General features: G+C 35.0%; 2 protein-coding genes across 2 annotated transcripts; both read left to right on the top strand.

Annotated features, from left to right (window-relative positions):
* Window positions 1–607: 607 nt before the first annotated feature.
* On the top strand, window positions 608–4,336 carry LOC132183737 (alpha-galactosidase 1). The gene is made up of 15 exons (XM_059597142.2): window positions 608–897; window positions 1,532–1,590; window positions 1,827–1,883; window positions 1,991–2,025; window positions 2,100–2,203; window positions 2,326–2,401; window positions 2,522–2,580; window positions 2,700–2,765; window positions 2,865–2,948; window positions 3,039–3,103; window positions 3,216–3,298; window positions 3,391–3,481; window positions 3,587–3,636; window positions 3,736–3,876; window positions 4,005–4,336. The coding sequence occupies exons 1-15, from the start codon at window positions 695–697 to the stop codon at window positions 4,095–4,097; spliced, it is 1,266 nt and encodes a 421-aa protein (XP_059453125.1). The 5' UTR covers window positions 608–694; the 3' UTR covers window positions 4,098–4,336.
* A 1,432-nt stretch (window positions 4,337–5,768) lies between these two features.
* Window positions 5,769–13,990, top strand: LOC132183736 (uncharacterized). The gene is made up of 9 exons (XM_059597141.2): window positions 5,769–6,147; window positions 8,861–9,288; window positions 9,459–9,546; window positions 10,567–10,652; window positions 11,745–11,823; window positions 11,960–12,019; window positions 13,304–13,425; window positions 13,516–13,587; window positions 13,702–13,990. Exons 2-9 carry the CDS (start codon window positions 8,891–8,893, stop codon window positions 13,802–13,804), a joined length of 1,008 nt encoding a protein of 335 aa, XP_059453124.1. The 5' UTR covers window positions 5,769–6,147; window positions 8,861–8,890; the 3' UTR covers window positions 13,805–13,990.
* Window positions 13,991–15,305: the final 1,315 nt, after the last annotated feature.

Consider the following 15,305-nt stretch of genomic DNA (forward strand, 5'->3'; position numbering starts at 1 on the left):
TCCATATTATCCTTATCTTCTAAAGAAAAAAGCTCTATCTTTACAACGTTCGTAAAATGTATTCCCTTCAAATTTGAAGAAGTGTTAAAAAATAATTAGGATCATCTTCAATTCAAATGAACTGAAAAATATTCAGTTAATTATAATGAATAGATATTTTTGGGACAGAAATTTTTTTTCAACTTATGTAAAATAATGCAAAATGTCTACAAATATTTAAAAGTTACATTAAATTTAGTCTAAGTTAATAAATTTCTATTAATGAGATTAAAATTTTAATGTGTATTTTAAATGTTTATAGACACTTGACATTATTTTACATAAATTTATTCTTTTAAAAATTAAAAAGATAAAAATATCCTTCAATTATAACTAACTGTATTATCCTGTTCGAATCTTAAAAAAAAAAAAAAAAGAGTTTTTTAATTAAAAAAAAAAGAAAGAAAAGAAAACGTAGTAATTTAAGAAATAAGGAGAAAACGAAAGGGCAAATTTGGTACCACGACAAGTAAGAGACGATAAATAGAGATAAATAAAGGAAAGATCTCCCGAGAAGAGCAGAGTCAGCCCAATAGAATTTATCCTCTACACTGTTGCTGTTGATTGTTTTCTTTATCATTTACAACTTTAGTTAAAGAGGCGGAGACTGAGACTGAGAGAGAGAGAGGTAGTAGGTGTTTAGGGTAGAGAAGCAATGACAATGGAGAAAAGGGGTGTGTCAGTGTGCATGTTAATGTTAATGTTGATGTTACTCTCATTGTCTTCAATGGCGCCGAGTGTTTCTGCTGCATCAACAACAAGGAAGTTGGTGCCTCAGAATACCAAATTTGAGTATTACAGCGAGAGACTCAGACGAAATCTGCTCGCCAATGGGCTTGGTTCAACTCCTCCCATGGGGTACTATCAACTATGCCTTTCTCTTTCTCTTTAGTTTGTTTGCTCTTCTTTCTTTTCTGCACAGAATAGCTGAAAATGCGGGTTATTATAGTTTCCAAGAAGCACTGAACTGGTCTATACTCAACCCAATACTGTTCATTAGATCAGGGCTCTCCTTTACGGATTGTACTGATGAGATTAATTATCTATTGGTAATGAAAATGTGATTTCTATTATATTTTTAGTGTGTAGTAAAGTATAATGGTATGTTCTGTTGTTGGGCGCACAATGAACATCATTATGTCATTGTGGGAGCATTTTGCATTCTACAAAAACTTGTTTCTTGTTGATTGGGTTTTCATCAAATAATACTATTGAAGATTACTTTTGTCAAAATTTCCAATATAAATTTGTCAGATCTTATCTAATTGGAGATAAGAGTTCAGAGATTGGTTTGTAATTAATCCTTTTTCATCTCTTCCTATCTTTGCTGTTTTATTTAATTACTTTCATTTTTTTTGAATGAATGCTCTTCACATTTATTTATAGACCAGGTATTTTCCTTTTAAATTAATAAAATGTTTTGACCAAGCCAAAAGAAAGCTTAATAATAAAAATGGGGACTGTGGGATTAATGTCTATTCTTTCTGTATAGGTGGAATAGTTGGAATCACTTCGGCTGCAAAATAGATGAGAAAATGATCAAAGAAACTGGTAAGTTTACTACGCAAATTTTATGTTCTCCTTTAAGAGTTTTTTTTTTTTTTTTTTTTTTTTTTTTTTTTTTTTAGTTTTACTTTTCATCCTCAAATGAGGATTTAGCTTTCTCTCATATCTCATTTATCAATAAATGCTGTCAAAGTTTACATAGCTGTAGGACAATGGTAAAATGCATCTATTGAGGTGGGTGAGATTGAATTATAAGAATTGTTGTTATCTTGGTTTGACAGCTGATGCTGTGATCTCTACTGGTCTTGCTAAGCTTGGATATACCTATGTTAATATAGGTACGTGGCAATCTTTCCGTAGTCTCTCTTTTATTTTGAATGTCAGTTTTCTTTTAGCATAGTGGGAACAAGAAGCTGAGCCTAACTGTTATTTCTTTCTTTCCCAGATGACTGCTGGGCGGAAATAGTTCGTGATGTCAAGGTATCATTTGATGCACAATTTTCGCATTATTGAAGTATTTAAGGAGGATACAAACATTGGACTTCACTTTTCAGGGTAATCTAGCGCCTAGGAACTCAACATTTCCATCTGGCATCAAAGCTCTTGCAAACTATGTTCACAGCAAGGGTCTTAAGCTAGGAATCTACTCAGATGCTGGGTAACATGACTCTACTACCCTGACACAAATTTTTGATGGCTGATTATTGTTCAATATATATGAGTCACTTATTAGTGCTACGGACAGCTAAGACAATGATTGCATTCGCCTCTACTTTGTAGGTATTATACTTGTAGCAAAACTATGCCTGGGTCACTTGGTCACGAGGAGCAAGATGCCAAAACATTTGCTTCATGGGTAGGAAATCTAGTTGGCGTATGGGACCCTGATGTTTACTTTGTCTATAGTAGCTGCGAGTGATGATTTTTTATTGACACTCGCAATGCCAAATCTTGCAATAATGAACTTTGTTTGCAGGGTATTGATTATTTGAAGTATGATAACTGTAACACTGATGGATCGAAGCCAACTGTTAGGTAAAATAATCAAACCGACATTAATGTCACGAGTAAAGGGTGAATTATTGCTCTTTTTTCTGTACATATTTGTTCCAACACTGGGATGTACGAGTATAAAATGCTTCTTCTTCTGTTAGATACCCAGTAATGACCCGAGCACTAATGAAAGCAGGCCGCTCAATCTTTTTCTCGCTTTGTGAATGGTAATCCTATATCTTTAACTATGGTTTTTTAATCAAAGTATCAAAGTTCACTCCCTAAATGCTTATCTTGTTTGATTTGTTTGTCTTCTTTATTGATAGGGGAGACATGCATCCCGCTCTATGGGGGTTTAAGGTAGGAAATAGCTGGAGAACTACTAATGACATCACTGATACATGGGAAAGGTTGATCAACTTCATGTGTCTGTTTAAGTTTCTAATTGACCATTCAAATTCTTAACCCAAAATCATTTCTTTTGGGTTGTTCTTCGACAGTATGCTCTCCAGAGCAGACATGAATGAAGTATACGCAGAGCTTGCAAGGCCTGGTGGTTGGAATGGTTAGTATTCTCTGACAACAGCAATGTCACAATAACATAAAAACTGAATTTGGGCATGTAGTATATGTTTTTCTTAGAGATTTATCGTATTTATCTTCTTGATTTCCAATAGATCCCGACATGCTTGAGGTGGGAAATGGAGGGATGAACAAGGATGAATATATAGTTCACTTTAGTATATGGGCTATTTCCAAGGTATCATAGGCAGTATCTTGTACTTGATGCTTTGTTTCATATGAATGCATATTTTTGGCCATCTGTTTGCCTAAATGTCAGTGGTATTATAGGCTCCTCTTCTCCTTGGTTGTGATGTGAGAAACATGACAAAAGAGACAATGGAGATTGTTGCCAATAAAGAGGTCATTGCTGTTAACCAAGGTAAGCGCACATCAACTCTTTATAATTGATATGACTTCTTCCTATCAGGTGAAATACTATGCATCAATTGTGGTAATAATTGACTTGTTCAATGCTCTATAACAGATCCTCTAGGTATACAGGCCAAAAAGGTTAGGAGTGAAGGTGATCTTGAGGTAAAGTTGCCTAAATTCTCTTCTGAGTTCTGATGCATGGTATGTTTTGTCTCCCTCCAGGAGAGCAAAATGTGATTTATAGTTATTAATTTACAACAGGTTTGGGCAGGGCCTCTTTCAGGCTATAGAGTAGCTCTGCTCCTTGTCAACCGTGGTCCTGGGCGTCTTCCAATTACAGCTCTCTGGGATGACATCGGAATTCCTCCAAACAGTGTTGTAGAAGCAAGGGATCTTTGGGAGGTATACTTTCGATTTAGATATTCTAGTTCTCATTTCGTCTTTATCGGGTGGTGTTCTCCTGTGTGTGTGTGTGTGATTGGCACTTTATAGTAAGATACCTTCTAACACATGTATTTGTCTTCTTGCAGCACAAGACATTGAAGACACGATTCGTTGGAAACTTGACAGCCACCATGGGCTCTCATGCATGCAAAATGTACGTGTTAAGGCCAATTGCTTGAGGACCAGTGGTCAATCACAAATAAATTTGCTTTGAGAATGCGAAGTACATGATGTCATGGGTCTTTTCTATTGTTAATCCTCTCAATGCAGAGTTACCCGGTGACATAGTGAGAGTTTAAGATTTACAACTGTGTTGTTATTCGACAAGTAACAATATAATATGTTACACTACGTATTTATTCTGTATTTTATGTTATTGCGGACCACATTTATTTATGGGAAAGATGTTATTTTTATCTGCTTTGGATTTAATCATTGGGGGGAAGGAGAAGAACACCTCTTTTTTTGGTATTGAGAACAATTGAAAAGGTCCTATGTGCAAGATACGAAATATGGACATGAGTTTTATGTCTTGTGTTTTTCCAAGTTTTTATCTCTGTATTCTTTCACGCTTCAGGTCGTTGTTTCTTATAGACGAGGAATATTGATTTTATCTTTGTTTCTCATAGTTGTTTTTTTATTTTATTATTATTATTGTTAATGACTTGGCACTAGCTGATGTAGCATTGTATTGAGTGTTTATGTGTCAAATAAGACACAAATTTAAGAGAATATAGACTAAACATGATGAACTTATTGACCCCTAACATTTCTCATAAAGTAATAGGTGGAGTTATTTTAAACTTGTGTAAAACTTAACAACAAAATATGATTATTGTCTAATTATTTTTGAAATTTGAAATTAGAAATCTAGAAGTTAAATATGATTTTTTCCTTTATTTATTGAGAGAGGTCAGATGAGAGGCAATCTATACTCTACAGTAGAGAATATGGGCAAATACTGAAAGCTTTGTTGCAATGTTATCTTTGTTTCATCATTTGTCAAAAATATCTCTAAATCCAATCCTCCCCACTACTAGTAGTAATAGTGATGGTATTATATGAAGATGAAGAAGAAGAAGAAGAAGCAAATGCATGATATGTGCCGCTTCGCTTTCTAATAATAAGTCCGACAAATTTCTTAGAGAAAACACCGCAACTAGTACAACTAGTACATGCAATACTGACGAAATTGTAATGACTGAAACCACCGCCAGATGGCGCAGATTGGTCAAGATTCGGGAGGAGAAGAAAAAGCACGAACACGACTACCTTCATAGCTATCCACCATGGGCCAAGTGGTGAGCTCCCCACACCGTCTTAGTCTTTCTTTTTGTTTTGTTTTGTTTTTTTGTTTTTGGGGGGGGGGGGGGGGGGGGGTTTAAAATCCAATTAATTAATCAATCAATCAATACTCAAAATATTTTGCTTTGGCTTTTTTGACTGATTGACTGAGTCCTAGAAGACGCCTACAAAGACGATTTTGAGTTCTGCGCCGTTCTCAGTTATAGCATTGGCAACCTTGAGCTCATACGCAAAAGAATTAGCTTTCTTTCTCTTTTCACTTCCCTCTTATGGTTCTATGAATATTGATCAAATTATTAGGAAATCTTTGCATTCAACTCTTTCACATTATCATCTTCCCAACTCCCAGTTCAATAATCCTACTGGCTAGTGGCTACTACACTAACTTCTTTAATTGAATAATTGAAAGAATGAATCATTTAAGATAAATGAAAAATTGTTTAAATTGGATTTGCATTTTATCATATGAGATACAAACACATCAAAGTCGTTCTTTATAGTACCATAATGTCATTGCTTCTTTAGTTTGAATTCAATCTCATAGAATCACCATGCTTACTCACTCTTTTAACTTTCTAGTGACGGAATTTATTGTGAATCCCTCTTTAACTTTCAAATTTATTGTGAAGTGTTTGTTTAAGGAAAATGGTTGATAAGCTGCAATTGCTCTAAAGAGACCACACGCCCACTCTTTCTCGATATCCTTGTTTTCTCTTATCCCTCTTCCCTTTCCTTTCCTGATAAACAGGAGACACACAGAGAGACTGAGACCCAGTGAGAGAGAGAGACGAACAGAGTGAGAGAGGGAGACCCAGAGGGAGAAAACGAGCGTGTGAGAGAGAGACCCCGTGAGAGAGAGAGTCGTGGGTGGCTGCCCCGCAACCCAGCTTCGGCGATCTCTGAGCTCAGAAACAATTCCAGTAGGTAAATTCTCCTTCCCTTAAGCTTTGGGCATTTGATTTTGGAGTTTCAAATGAGTAATTGATTTAGGTTTTCTCGTCTTGAGGTTTCTGTTATAGGTATTTAATTCTAGTAATTTTCTTATGTTTGATTTGAGTTTCAATTCGTCAATTCATGGCTGTAGTAAGGGTTGATTTGGTGGGTCTTGTTCTCTGTAGAAATTTATGGGTTGATGACGTTCTTGGGTTTGCTGGGTCTAAACCCAATGGGTGTTTATTTATGTTAAATCATTTCTCATCCCAAAAGTTTAAGCTTATAGGAAGAGGTAAATTTAATCACTCAATCAATACTTTAAAACTCTCCTTCATGTGTGAGCTTAAACTCCCTTTTAATAGGCGAGGCCCAATATGTGAAATATTTTAATTTAAATGGGGTGAATTGATGGAGTCAAGGTTCGATCTCAGGACTTTTGGCTCTAATATAATTTTGAAATAATGATGATGTGGGAATATTGAGCGGAAACAAGAGAGAGAATGAACACAAAGAACTTACGAGTGATTCAGTGTTAGACACCTACATCCATCACTCGGAATACCCCTAAGGGCTATATTGTGCATATTAACTTGATTTATCTACAATACAAAGGTCCCTATTTATAGGGTAGTGTCTAAATACAAGTATAGTAATCAAATTCCCTTGATTTGATTACAATCTCAATATTTAATTACAATCAACCCATAAATAGAGAATATTTGATATCATCCTAATTATGGAATATACAGAAAATATTATATATTTTCCATATATTCTAACAATTTATATGGATTTTCATAGACTGATTTCATAGAGGAAGTCTTTTGGTTAATGAAGTTTTTGGGTTATGGCCTTAAGGGGTGTATATATATTTTGTTGTGATGTTTCGGTTCTCAGTTGGAGGTTTGGTCAATTGAGTTTGGAGGTGGGCTGTTTTGATGGCTGAATGGTAGGTTCTTAGAGAATTGACCATGGCCGAATGGGTTTATTATTGGGTTACTGGGTTGATTTTCTGGAGGTTGGGCCGGTTATGGGTGCTCTAATTTAAGTATTTAATGGTAGTAATTTTCTAGTGTTTGATTTGTAGATGTGAGGTAGTTTTACTGGGTGTTGGTTTCTGGCAGAGCCGTGTGATGTGTTATTGTTGTGGGTTTGGTTTAGTAGTGTTTTAACTTGATGTTCCATTTTCTGGAATGGATTATTATAAGCTGTTTTACTAAGCTAACATATTGGGGGTATAATGTTTATTCTAGGACTTTGATTATGGTTTGAGGTTTAATGTTTAAAGTTATTGAAATTAGGTTAACGAACGAAAATCATATTAGTTGTTAGAATTGATGATGGGTTTGGTTGACGTGAGATTGGATTTATTTAGATGGATATTTTATTAGATGTTTTCTAGAGATTGAGATCGTTAAAGTTTGGGCTACTTTGATGATTGTCGGTGATTATGGCCGACTATGGTGGCTTTTTGGTGGAGGTTGATTTGAGGTGATTTTGAATGATTGGTATTGAATGTCTTTGGGTTTGTGATTCTCGGCTAAGGGGTGCTGAATGAATGTAGGTGCAACTACTGAAAGAAGTTCTGTCAGAAGATGGTTCTATCATTTTTGTTAGGGGTGAAAATGTGGGCGAATAATAACCATCCACATCTGTTATCCGCAATCCGCAATCTGCATATGCGGATGCGGATATCAAAAATTAATATTTGCAAATGCGGATGCGGATAGCAGTTTTAGGGTACGCGGATGCGGATAATATCCGCATCTGCATTCCTTTATATATATATATATATATAGTGTTTTTTAATTTATGTTTCTTATATTGACTGGATTTGTAATGTTGTTGGATTTCAATTTTAGGAAACTCTTCTGATTTGTTCTTATTTAATTGCTTTATATGTTATTGCTTTATTATTATTATTTTTTTAAAAAATTAATCTCATCATCAACTATAGATTTACTGGAAGCTAAATATTAAATAATATATGTGATGAAAATTTATTGGCAAAATGATTAGCAAGTGTTATTTGAATAATAGCGTTCAAGTATAAATAATGTCTTCTTTTTGTATTTACTAGAAGCGATAATTAGTGAATGACAATTTCAACGTCTAAAACGTTTATTACCTCAAATGTAGATAGCGGATAATATCCGCATTTATTATATGCATTAACAGCGTGGATGCGGATAGTAATCGCATAATGCAGATGCGGATATCAAAAACCATTATCTGCATTTTATAGATGCGGATATTGCTATTATTCGCATCCGCATTTTCACCTATAATTTTTGCCATGCTAAGTGCACGTATAATTAATCGGCTGGCCAAGGGGATGGGGCTGTGGCCACAGTATCTCTGCCCAGGTCGCAAGGGCCGCATAACCTTAGTACATTAGGGTAACAGTGTACATGGGCCCTATTATAAAATAATGACAATAAGAGATTGTTTGGATGATTTATGATGATGTTTTATTGTTAGATGTATCAGTATGTATATGATACGGGAGATGCAACCGTGCATATGTATATTGTTATGGCTAGTTGCCTATATATATTTTTTTTGTGCTTTCTGATTTCAAAATCCAACTGAAAACAAAAATTAAAACTATTTATGGTTGTGGGTTTACTTATTAGGCACCCTTTGGGCTCATTCAATTTTACTTTTTAATTTTTTAATTTTTAATTTTTTTTTTTTTTTTCAGGTAAAGAGCAAGCTGGAATAGAAGGCCAAAATGAGGGCAGAAATAATTTATCCACTAATTTGTATTAAGCACTTTGATAGACCTTATAGATCTTTGCAAAATTTTTGTTGTAAAAGAGGAAAAGTGACAAACCTAACCTTAACGGGTTGGAGGTGTTACACTATTAGTATTAATAGTGATGGTAATTATATGAAGAAGAAGAAGAAGAAGAAGCAAATGTGTTCGTTGATATGTGCCACTTCGCTTTTTGATAATGAGTCTGACAATTTTCTTAGAGAAAACACCGCAACTGGTACAGCTAGTACCGGCAACACCGACGAAATTGTAATGACTGGAACCACCGCTAGAGGGCGTAGATTGCTCAAGATTCGGGAGGAGAAGAGGAAGCGCGAACATGACCGCCTTCATAGCTATCCACCATGGGCCAAGTGATGAGCTCCCCACACCCTCTTAGTCTTTTTTTTTTTTGTTTTTTTTGGGGGGGGGGGGGGGGGGGAGGGGGATTGGGGTTTAAAATCAATTAATTAATCAATCAATACTCAAAATATTTTGCTTTGGCTTTTTTGACTGATTGACTGAGTGAGTCAGTTCATTACAGAGTCCTAGAAGACGCTTGCAAAGACGATTCCGAGCTCCGCGCCGTTCTCGGCGATAGCATCGGCAACCCTGAGCTCATGCGCAAAAGGGTTGGCTTTCCTTCTCTCTTCACTTCTCTCTTATATGGATAAGACCTTTTTGGTTCTATGAATATTAATCAAATTATTAGGATATCTTTGCTTTCAACTCTTTCCCATTATTTATTCACATTATCATCTTCCCAACTCACAGTTCAATAATCCTACTGGCTACTACACTAACTTTAATTGAATAATTGAAAGAATGAATCATTTGAGATAAATGAAAAATTGTTTAAATTGGATGTGCATTTTATCATATGAGATACAAACACATCAAAGTCGATCTTTTTAGTACTATCCTCTAATGTCATAGCTTCTTTAGTTTGAATTCAATCTCATAGAATCACCATGCTTACTCCCTCTTTAACTTTCTAGTGATGGTTTTCCTTTTTATGCCATATACTGTCAAGTGTGTGCTGAAACTGCATGATCCTCCTTGTTGGCAGCACTTATTGATCATCACCACCTACCGCCCCCCTATGACATCCATCGTTCTGTGCATAAAGTTTTTTCTTTTTCTTTTTTAATAATCAGTTTCTAACATCTAATATATGAACACTTCTCTTACAGTATTTCAAAAAACCGAAAATGAAAAAAAATAAAATAAAATAAAAGCTTGGTGTGTTCCAAAAACTTGATTTGAATAAATTTTTCCGAGATTTATTTTCTTTGTATGGCCAGGTAGTTATTGTGTTCATTGTATATTATATGCTGGCATGATAGGTTTTGTTGGTCAGATAACCATAGTTAGTGTAGTGAATCTCACTAAAAAGGAGCCCTTGACTTCTGTGAAAACTAATTAGATACTTTCCCGAAGACCCGTTTAAATTGTCAGGGTCATTGGACCACACCATGAAGCTCATGTTCTACTCGGTCTTAAGAAAGCTTTAAATCCTAATTTAACTTTTTCTTACTCCTGGTGTTGAATATATTATATTTTTCTCCTTGCACTTGATGTTATGCACACCTGATTATTGAATTATGCTTCTGTGGGTAGAATATGTGATTTATGTGGTGGGTATGTTATAGGTTGAAGAAAGAGTTCGGACGAAGGGTCGAGACTTTAGCAAATCAAAAACGGGTTCCATCCTGTCCTTCAAAGTCAGCTTTAGAGAGTAATCTACTTAAATTGAAGAACACTTGTTTGCTACTCTCTCTCTCTCTCTCTCTCTTTCTCTCACATGTGGCCACTTGTATCTCGTTTATTATGTTTATGCAAATGTGGATAATGTTATGGTGAAGTAAGGTATTTTTTGTTTTGTTTTGTTTTGTTTTGTTTTGTTTTTTTTTTAATTTTTGAATCCTAATGTTATGTTAAGTGCAAAATAGACTTTCACTTCTGTAAAAGACTTGCACAACAAGGTCTTCTTTGTATGTATGCTTCACATTTGCAATTTTTCAATGCGATTTTCTGAGACCGTAGAAAACAAGATTTCACTGTGCAAGATGAAAGATACCTCTTTTGTTGGTTGGTTTTGTCAGTTTATTGATTGTTTTTTCTCTTTTAGTTGACCTCTTTTCCTTGAACTCTGTCTTCTTCCTTGAAAGACCCCTCAAACATACTTTGTCTTCCATTTCTCATCTATAAGAGTTGATTCTCATCCTAATATAAGTTTTTAAAAGTAGTGAAACTGGAAGCTTTCAAACATTAAAAGGGAAGGAAATAATTGGAAATGTCTTGAGAATCTTATAATTTGTTTAGTATGTTTTCACCAATTGAAACTAACTGTTTATCTTCTTTTCATGTGTGCTTCACATTGACAATTTTTCTGTACATCTGGTAGGGCTTTCATTCAAGCTTATATTAGCCACTACACAATTATCCAAACTAGTTATAGATTTATCAAGCTGAGTGCGTCAATAATCTGTCAATGATGTTTATTTTATTCAATAATACTTAAAATGTTGTAGACGTAAATTTATGTGTCCTTCCTGAAACACATTCCATGTTGTTTAAGTAACATACACTACAAAACTGTTGAAGAGTAATCATGACCAGGAAACGTTTCTTGGCCATTTGGGAACTGTATTACCCCAGAAATTTTATTCAGTAAAATTATAAGCATAGACGATGCTTTGTAATTCAGTTCAGTTTAATTTTCCTGGATAAGTATTGGCTACTGAGAACAAGTTTTGTTCATGTGGTACCATATATAATTTGTTTTTCCCCTTTTATTTCTTTCTAACCTTCTTCTGGTGGTTGACAGCTTCAATCCTCTCGATTCCTTCATATGGTTGGAATTTTATGGATCACCATCTGATCGGGATGTTGATCTTATTGGTAGTGTAAGTATATCATGTGATAACATTCTCACCTGGTTCTGTCCGTTGCCTCCGATTTTCTTTTATAAATTTTCACATACATTTTACGTGATTAAATGATGTAATCATCTGTTTGTTCTTCCCTTTGAAAAAAATGCAGGTCATTCAGTCATGGTATGTTATGGGGCGTTTGGGTGCTTTTAATTCTGCTAATCTGCAGGTTTGATTCTATTTCTTTGCATGTCATTTTCTTTCACTTCAACTTGCTATTTTTTCACTTTTGTTTGTATATGTGTGTTTGTGTGATCTGATATTCACATATTGCCAAGTGTTTGTCCTGTTCAATTTTAAATCTGCGATCTTTTGTTGATATGTATAGGCGCCTGCCTGTGATGATAAACTTTTTTCCTCTCATTCATACTCAACCAGGATTCTGTAATTATTTAGCCTAGTTGGCGATTTGGAATTGGGGGTTTAGTTGGGAGATCAACCAAGAACCATTTCAATGTTTACAGTATATGGATCATTCATATTGTGCAAATTCTGTATTGGTATTTGCACAAGCTTTCGAGATGCACACAGTTCTGCATAGATGCCCACACAACACTCACGTTATCAAATATGCTTTCATTTGGACTATGCACACGATTCATAGTGCAAAAGTATATTTTAAGAATTAGAAAACAAAATTGCTATGTAATTATTCAAAGATAAATTGGATACTGTGAAAATAGTTGGAAACGCTTTGCATTTCCCATGAAAAATTTATGAATTATATTAGTTTATAGGTTAAATATTTTCTCTGGTGTGCATGATATACTATTTAATTCTTAGGTCTCTTCATGGATGCACTTCTTCTTGCCCAATATATACAGTTCTGGGTTGCGTATAAAATGCTTCTATGCTTTGCGAACAATGCTTGTTTTACGAAGTAATTATACTAATAAGTTGTTAAATAATACAACTTCTATCACTTATAAAATGAATTTGACATTTGTCTTTATTTTATCCCAAAATGCTTCGTCTGGTTGGTGAAAAGATATAGAGAAAAGAATGGCTAATTTTAAGTACTTGATTTTCTGCTCTCTTCTCTTGCCAACAGGTCTTTACTATAAGGTAACTAAAAAATTATGACTTATTATTATTAATTTTTTGGTGCTTTAATGTCATAAAATGTGACACCACACCATTGTCTGTGTTGGGGTTCCTGCTGCATGATTTAGGAATATAATTGTCGATGTCATTCCTGTTGTAAGTATTCTATGTAATGATTTGAGGTTTGACAGCGACAATTTCATGAAAATTAAATCGAGCTTATTATCCTATTACCAATAGCCTAATGTAAGAAATTATTATCCTTGTGTTATCCTTGTCTCTTATATTGCATTAATTCAACTTTTGTGCTTCCCCTTGTCATTAACTCGTCACTAGCTAAATATCTAAACTTTTAGCCATTGCTGTATAAAGAAAGATTGAAAACATGTTAGTGTCAAATGGATGGCAGCTGGCAAATTCATCAATGGATTACAATCCCCTGTATGATGCAAAGAAGGGTTTCGATGTGATGCCATCTTCATTTCACGACATCAGTGATGTTGAATTTCAGGATAACTGGGGTCGTGTTTGGTATGAGCTTTCATGACTTGGTTGCTTTGCTGTTTAATATCTTGTACCATTGTCCATGGAAGTGATCTAAATCAGATATATGTATAACAGGGTAGACCTTGGTACATGTGATTATTTTGCCATTGATGTACTCCTCAACTGCTTGACGGTGTTGAGTTCAGAGTAAGTCAGAATGAGCAAGAGGAACACAAAAGCAAAGACCGATCCCTGTATCACCCCCATTCATATGTTTAACTCCCGTCTAATTTACTCATTTATGTTCTTTTCTTGATGCAGTTATTTAGGCATACAGCAGATAGTTTTTGGCGGGCGTTGCATGGGTGACTGGGAAGAGGGGATGACAAACCCCGAGTATGGATACAAATACTTCAAGATCTGAAATCAATTTGGATATCCATGGATATGCTGTTAATATGGATTGGGTATTGGAACCGATTAAATGTCATGGTAGTCATGCTGTTAGACTTTTAACCCTCTCAAGTCATTCAGGAGAATGTTAAAGACTATTTTGACATTTTGCAAAGAAATGGCTCTTCTATAACAACTTATAATTTGAATGAGTAAACGTGATTTTTGTTGGAAAGCCAAAAATTTTCTACTTTTTTGTCATTTTGATTATAAGAATCTACCTTTCAATTTTATAAATTTAAGATTCGACATTTATTCCCATTCTAAATTTGAGACCTAACCTGATTTTAAAATCAGGTGACAAAAAATAGAAAGACAGGTGTCCTAACCTGAATTTTAGAGGATAAATACAAAGATGTTTGAAGAAAGTAGGAAGGAAATCCAAAAATGACAAAATGGGGCCTCCTACAAATACAATCACCATAAATAAGCATTATTCTTTTGTTATCATCTAAGCGTCGGATACACTTTATCCACAGAATTATCCACAATTACACTGTTGTTGTTGATTGTTTTCACTGCAATTTACAACTTTAGAGAGAGAGAGAGAGAGAGAGTAGGTGAAGGGTAGAGAAGCAATGAAAATGGAGAGAAGGGGGTGAGTCAGTGTGCATGTTAATGTTGATGTTATTCTCGTTGTCTTCAATGGCGCCGAGTGTTTCTGCTGCATCAACAAGAAGGAAGTTGGTGTCTCAGAATACCAAATACGAGTATTACAGCGAGAGACTCAGACGAAATCTGCTCGCCAATGGGCTTGGTTCGACTCCTCCCATGGGGTGATGTAGGCTACTGTATTGGGTGCTTATGTGTCAAATAGAATAAACCGTTAATTTTAACAGTAAAGTAAATTTGTGTAAAACTTAACAATAAAGTATAAAGTAATAGGTGGAGTTATTTTAAACTTGTGTAAGACTTAACAACAAAATATGATTATTGTCTAATTATTTTTGAAATTAGAAATCCAAAAGTTAAATATGAGAGAGGAGAGAGGAGAGAGGAGATGTAATCTACACTTTACAGCCACAAAGAATGTGGGAAAGCTTTGTTGCGATGTTATCTTTATTTCATCCCTTGTCAAAAGTATCTCAAAATCCAATCCTCCCCACTATTAGTATTAATAGTGATGGCAATTATATGAAGAAGAAGAAGAAGCAAATGCTTCTGTTGATATGTGCTGCTTTGCTTTCTAATAATAAGTCAGACAAATTTTTTAGAGAAAACACAACAACTGATACAGCTAGTATCAGCAACACCGACGAAATTATAATGACTGGAACCACCGTTAGAGGGCACAGATTGCTCAAGATTCAGGAGGAGAAGAGGAAGCGCGAACACGACACCTTCATACATAGCTATTCAACATGGGCAAAGTGATGAGCTCCCCACACCGTCTTTTTTTTTTTTTTTTTTTAATTTTTTTTTGGGAGGGGGGGGGGGGGGGGGGGGGGAGGGGGTGGTTGTTTAGGGCAAGA

This window comes from Corylus avellana, chromosome 7 (assembly GCF_965113065.1).
Source record: "Corylus avellana chromosome 7, dhCorAvel1.hap1.2, whole genome shotgun sequence".
Taxonomy (NCBI): Eukaryota; Viridiplantae; Streptophyta; class Magnoliopsida; order Fagales; family Betulaceae; genus Corylus; species Corylus avellana.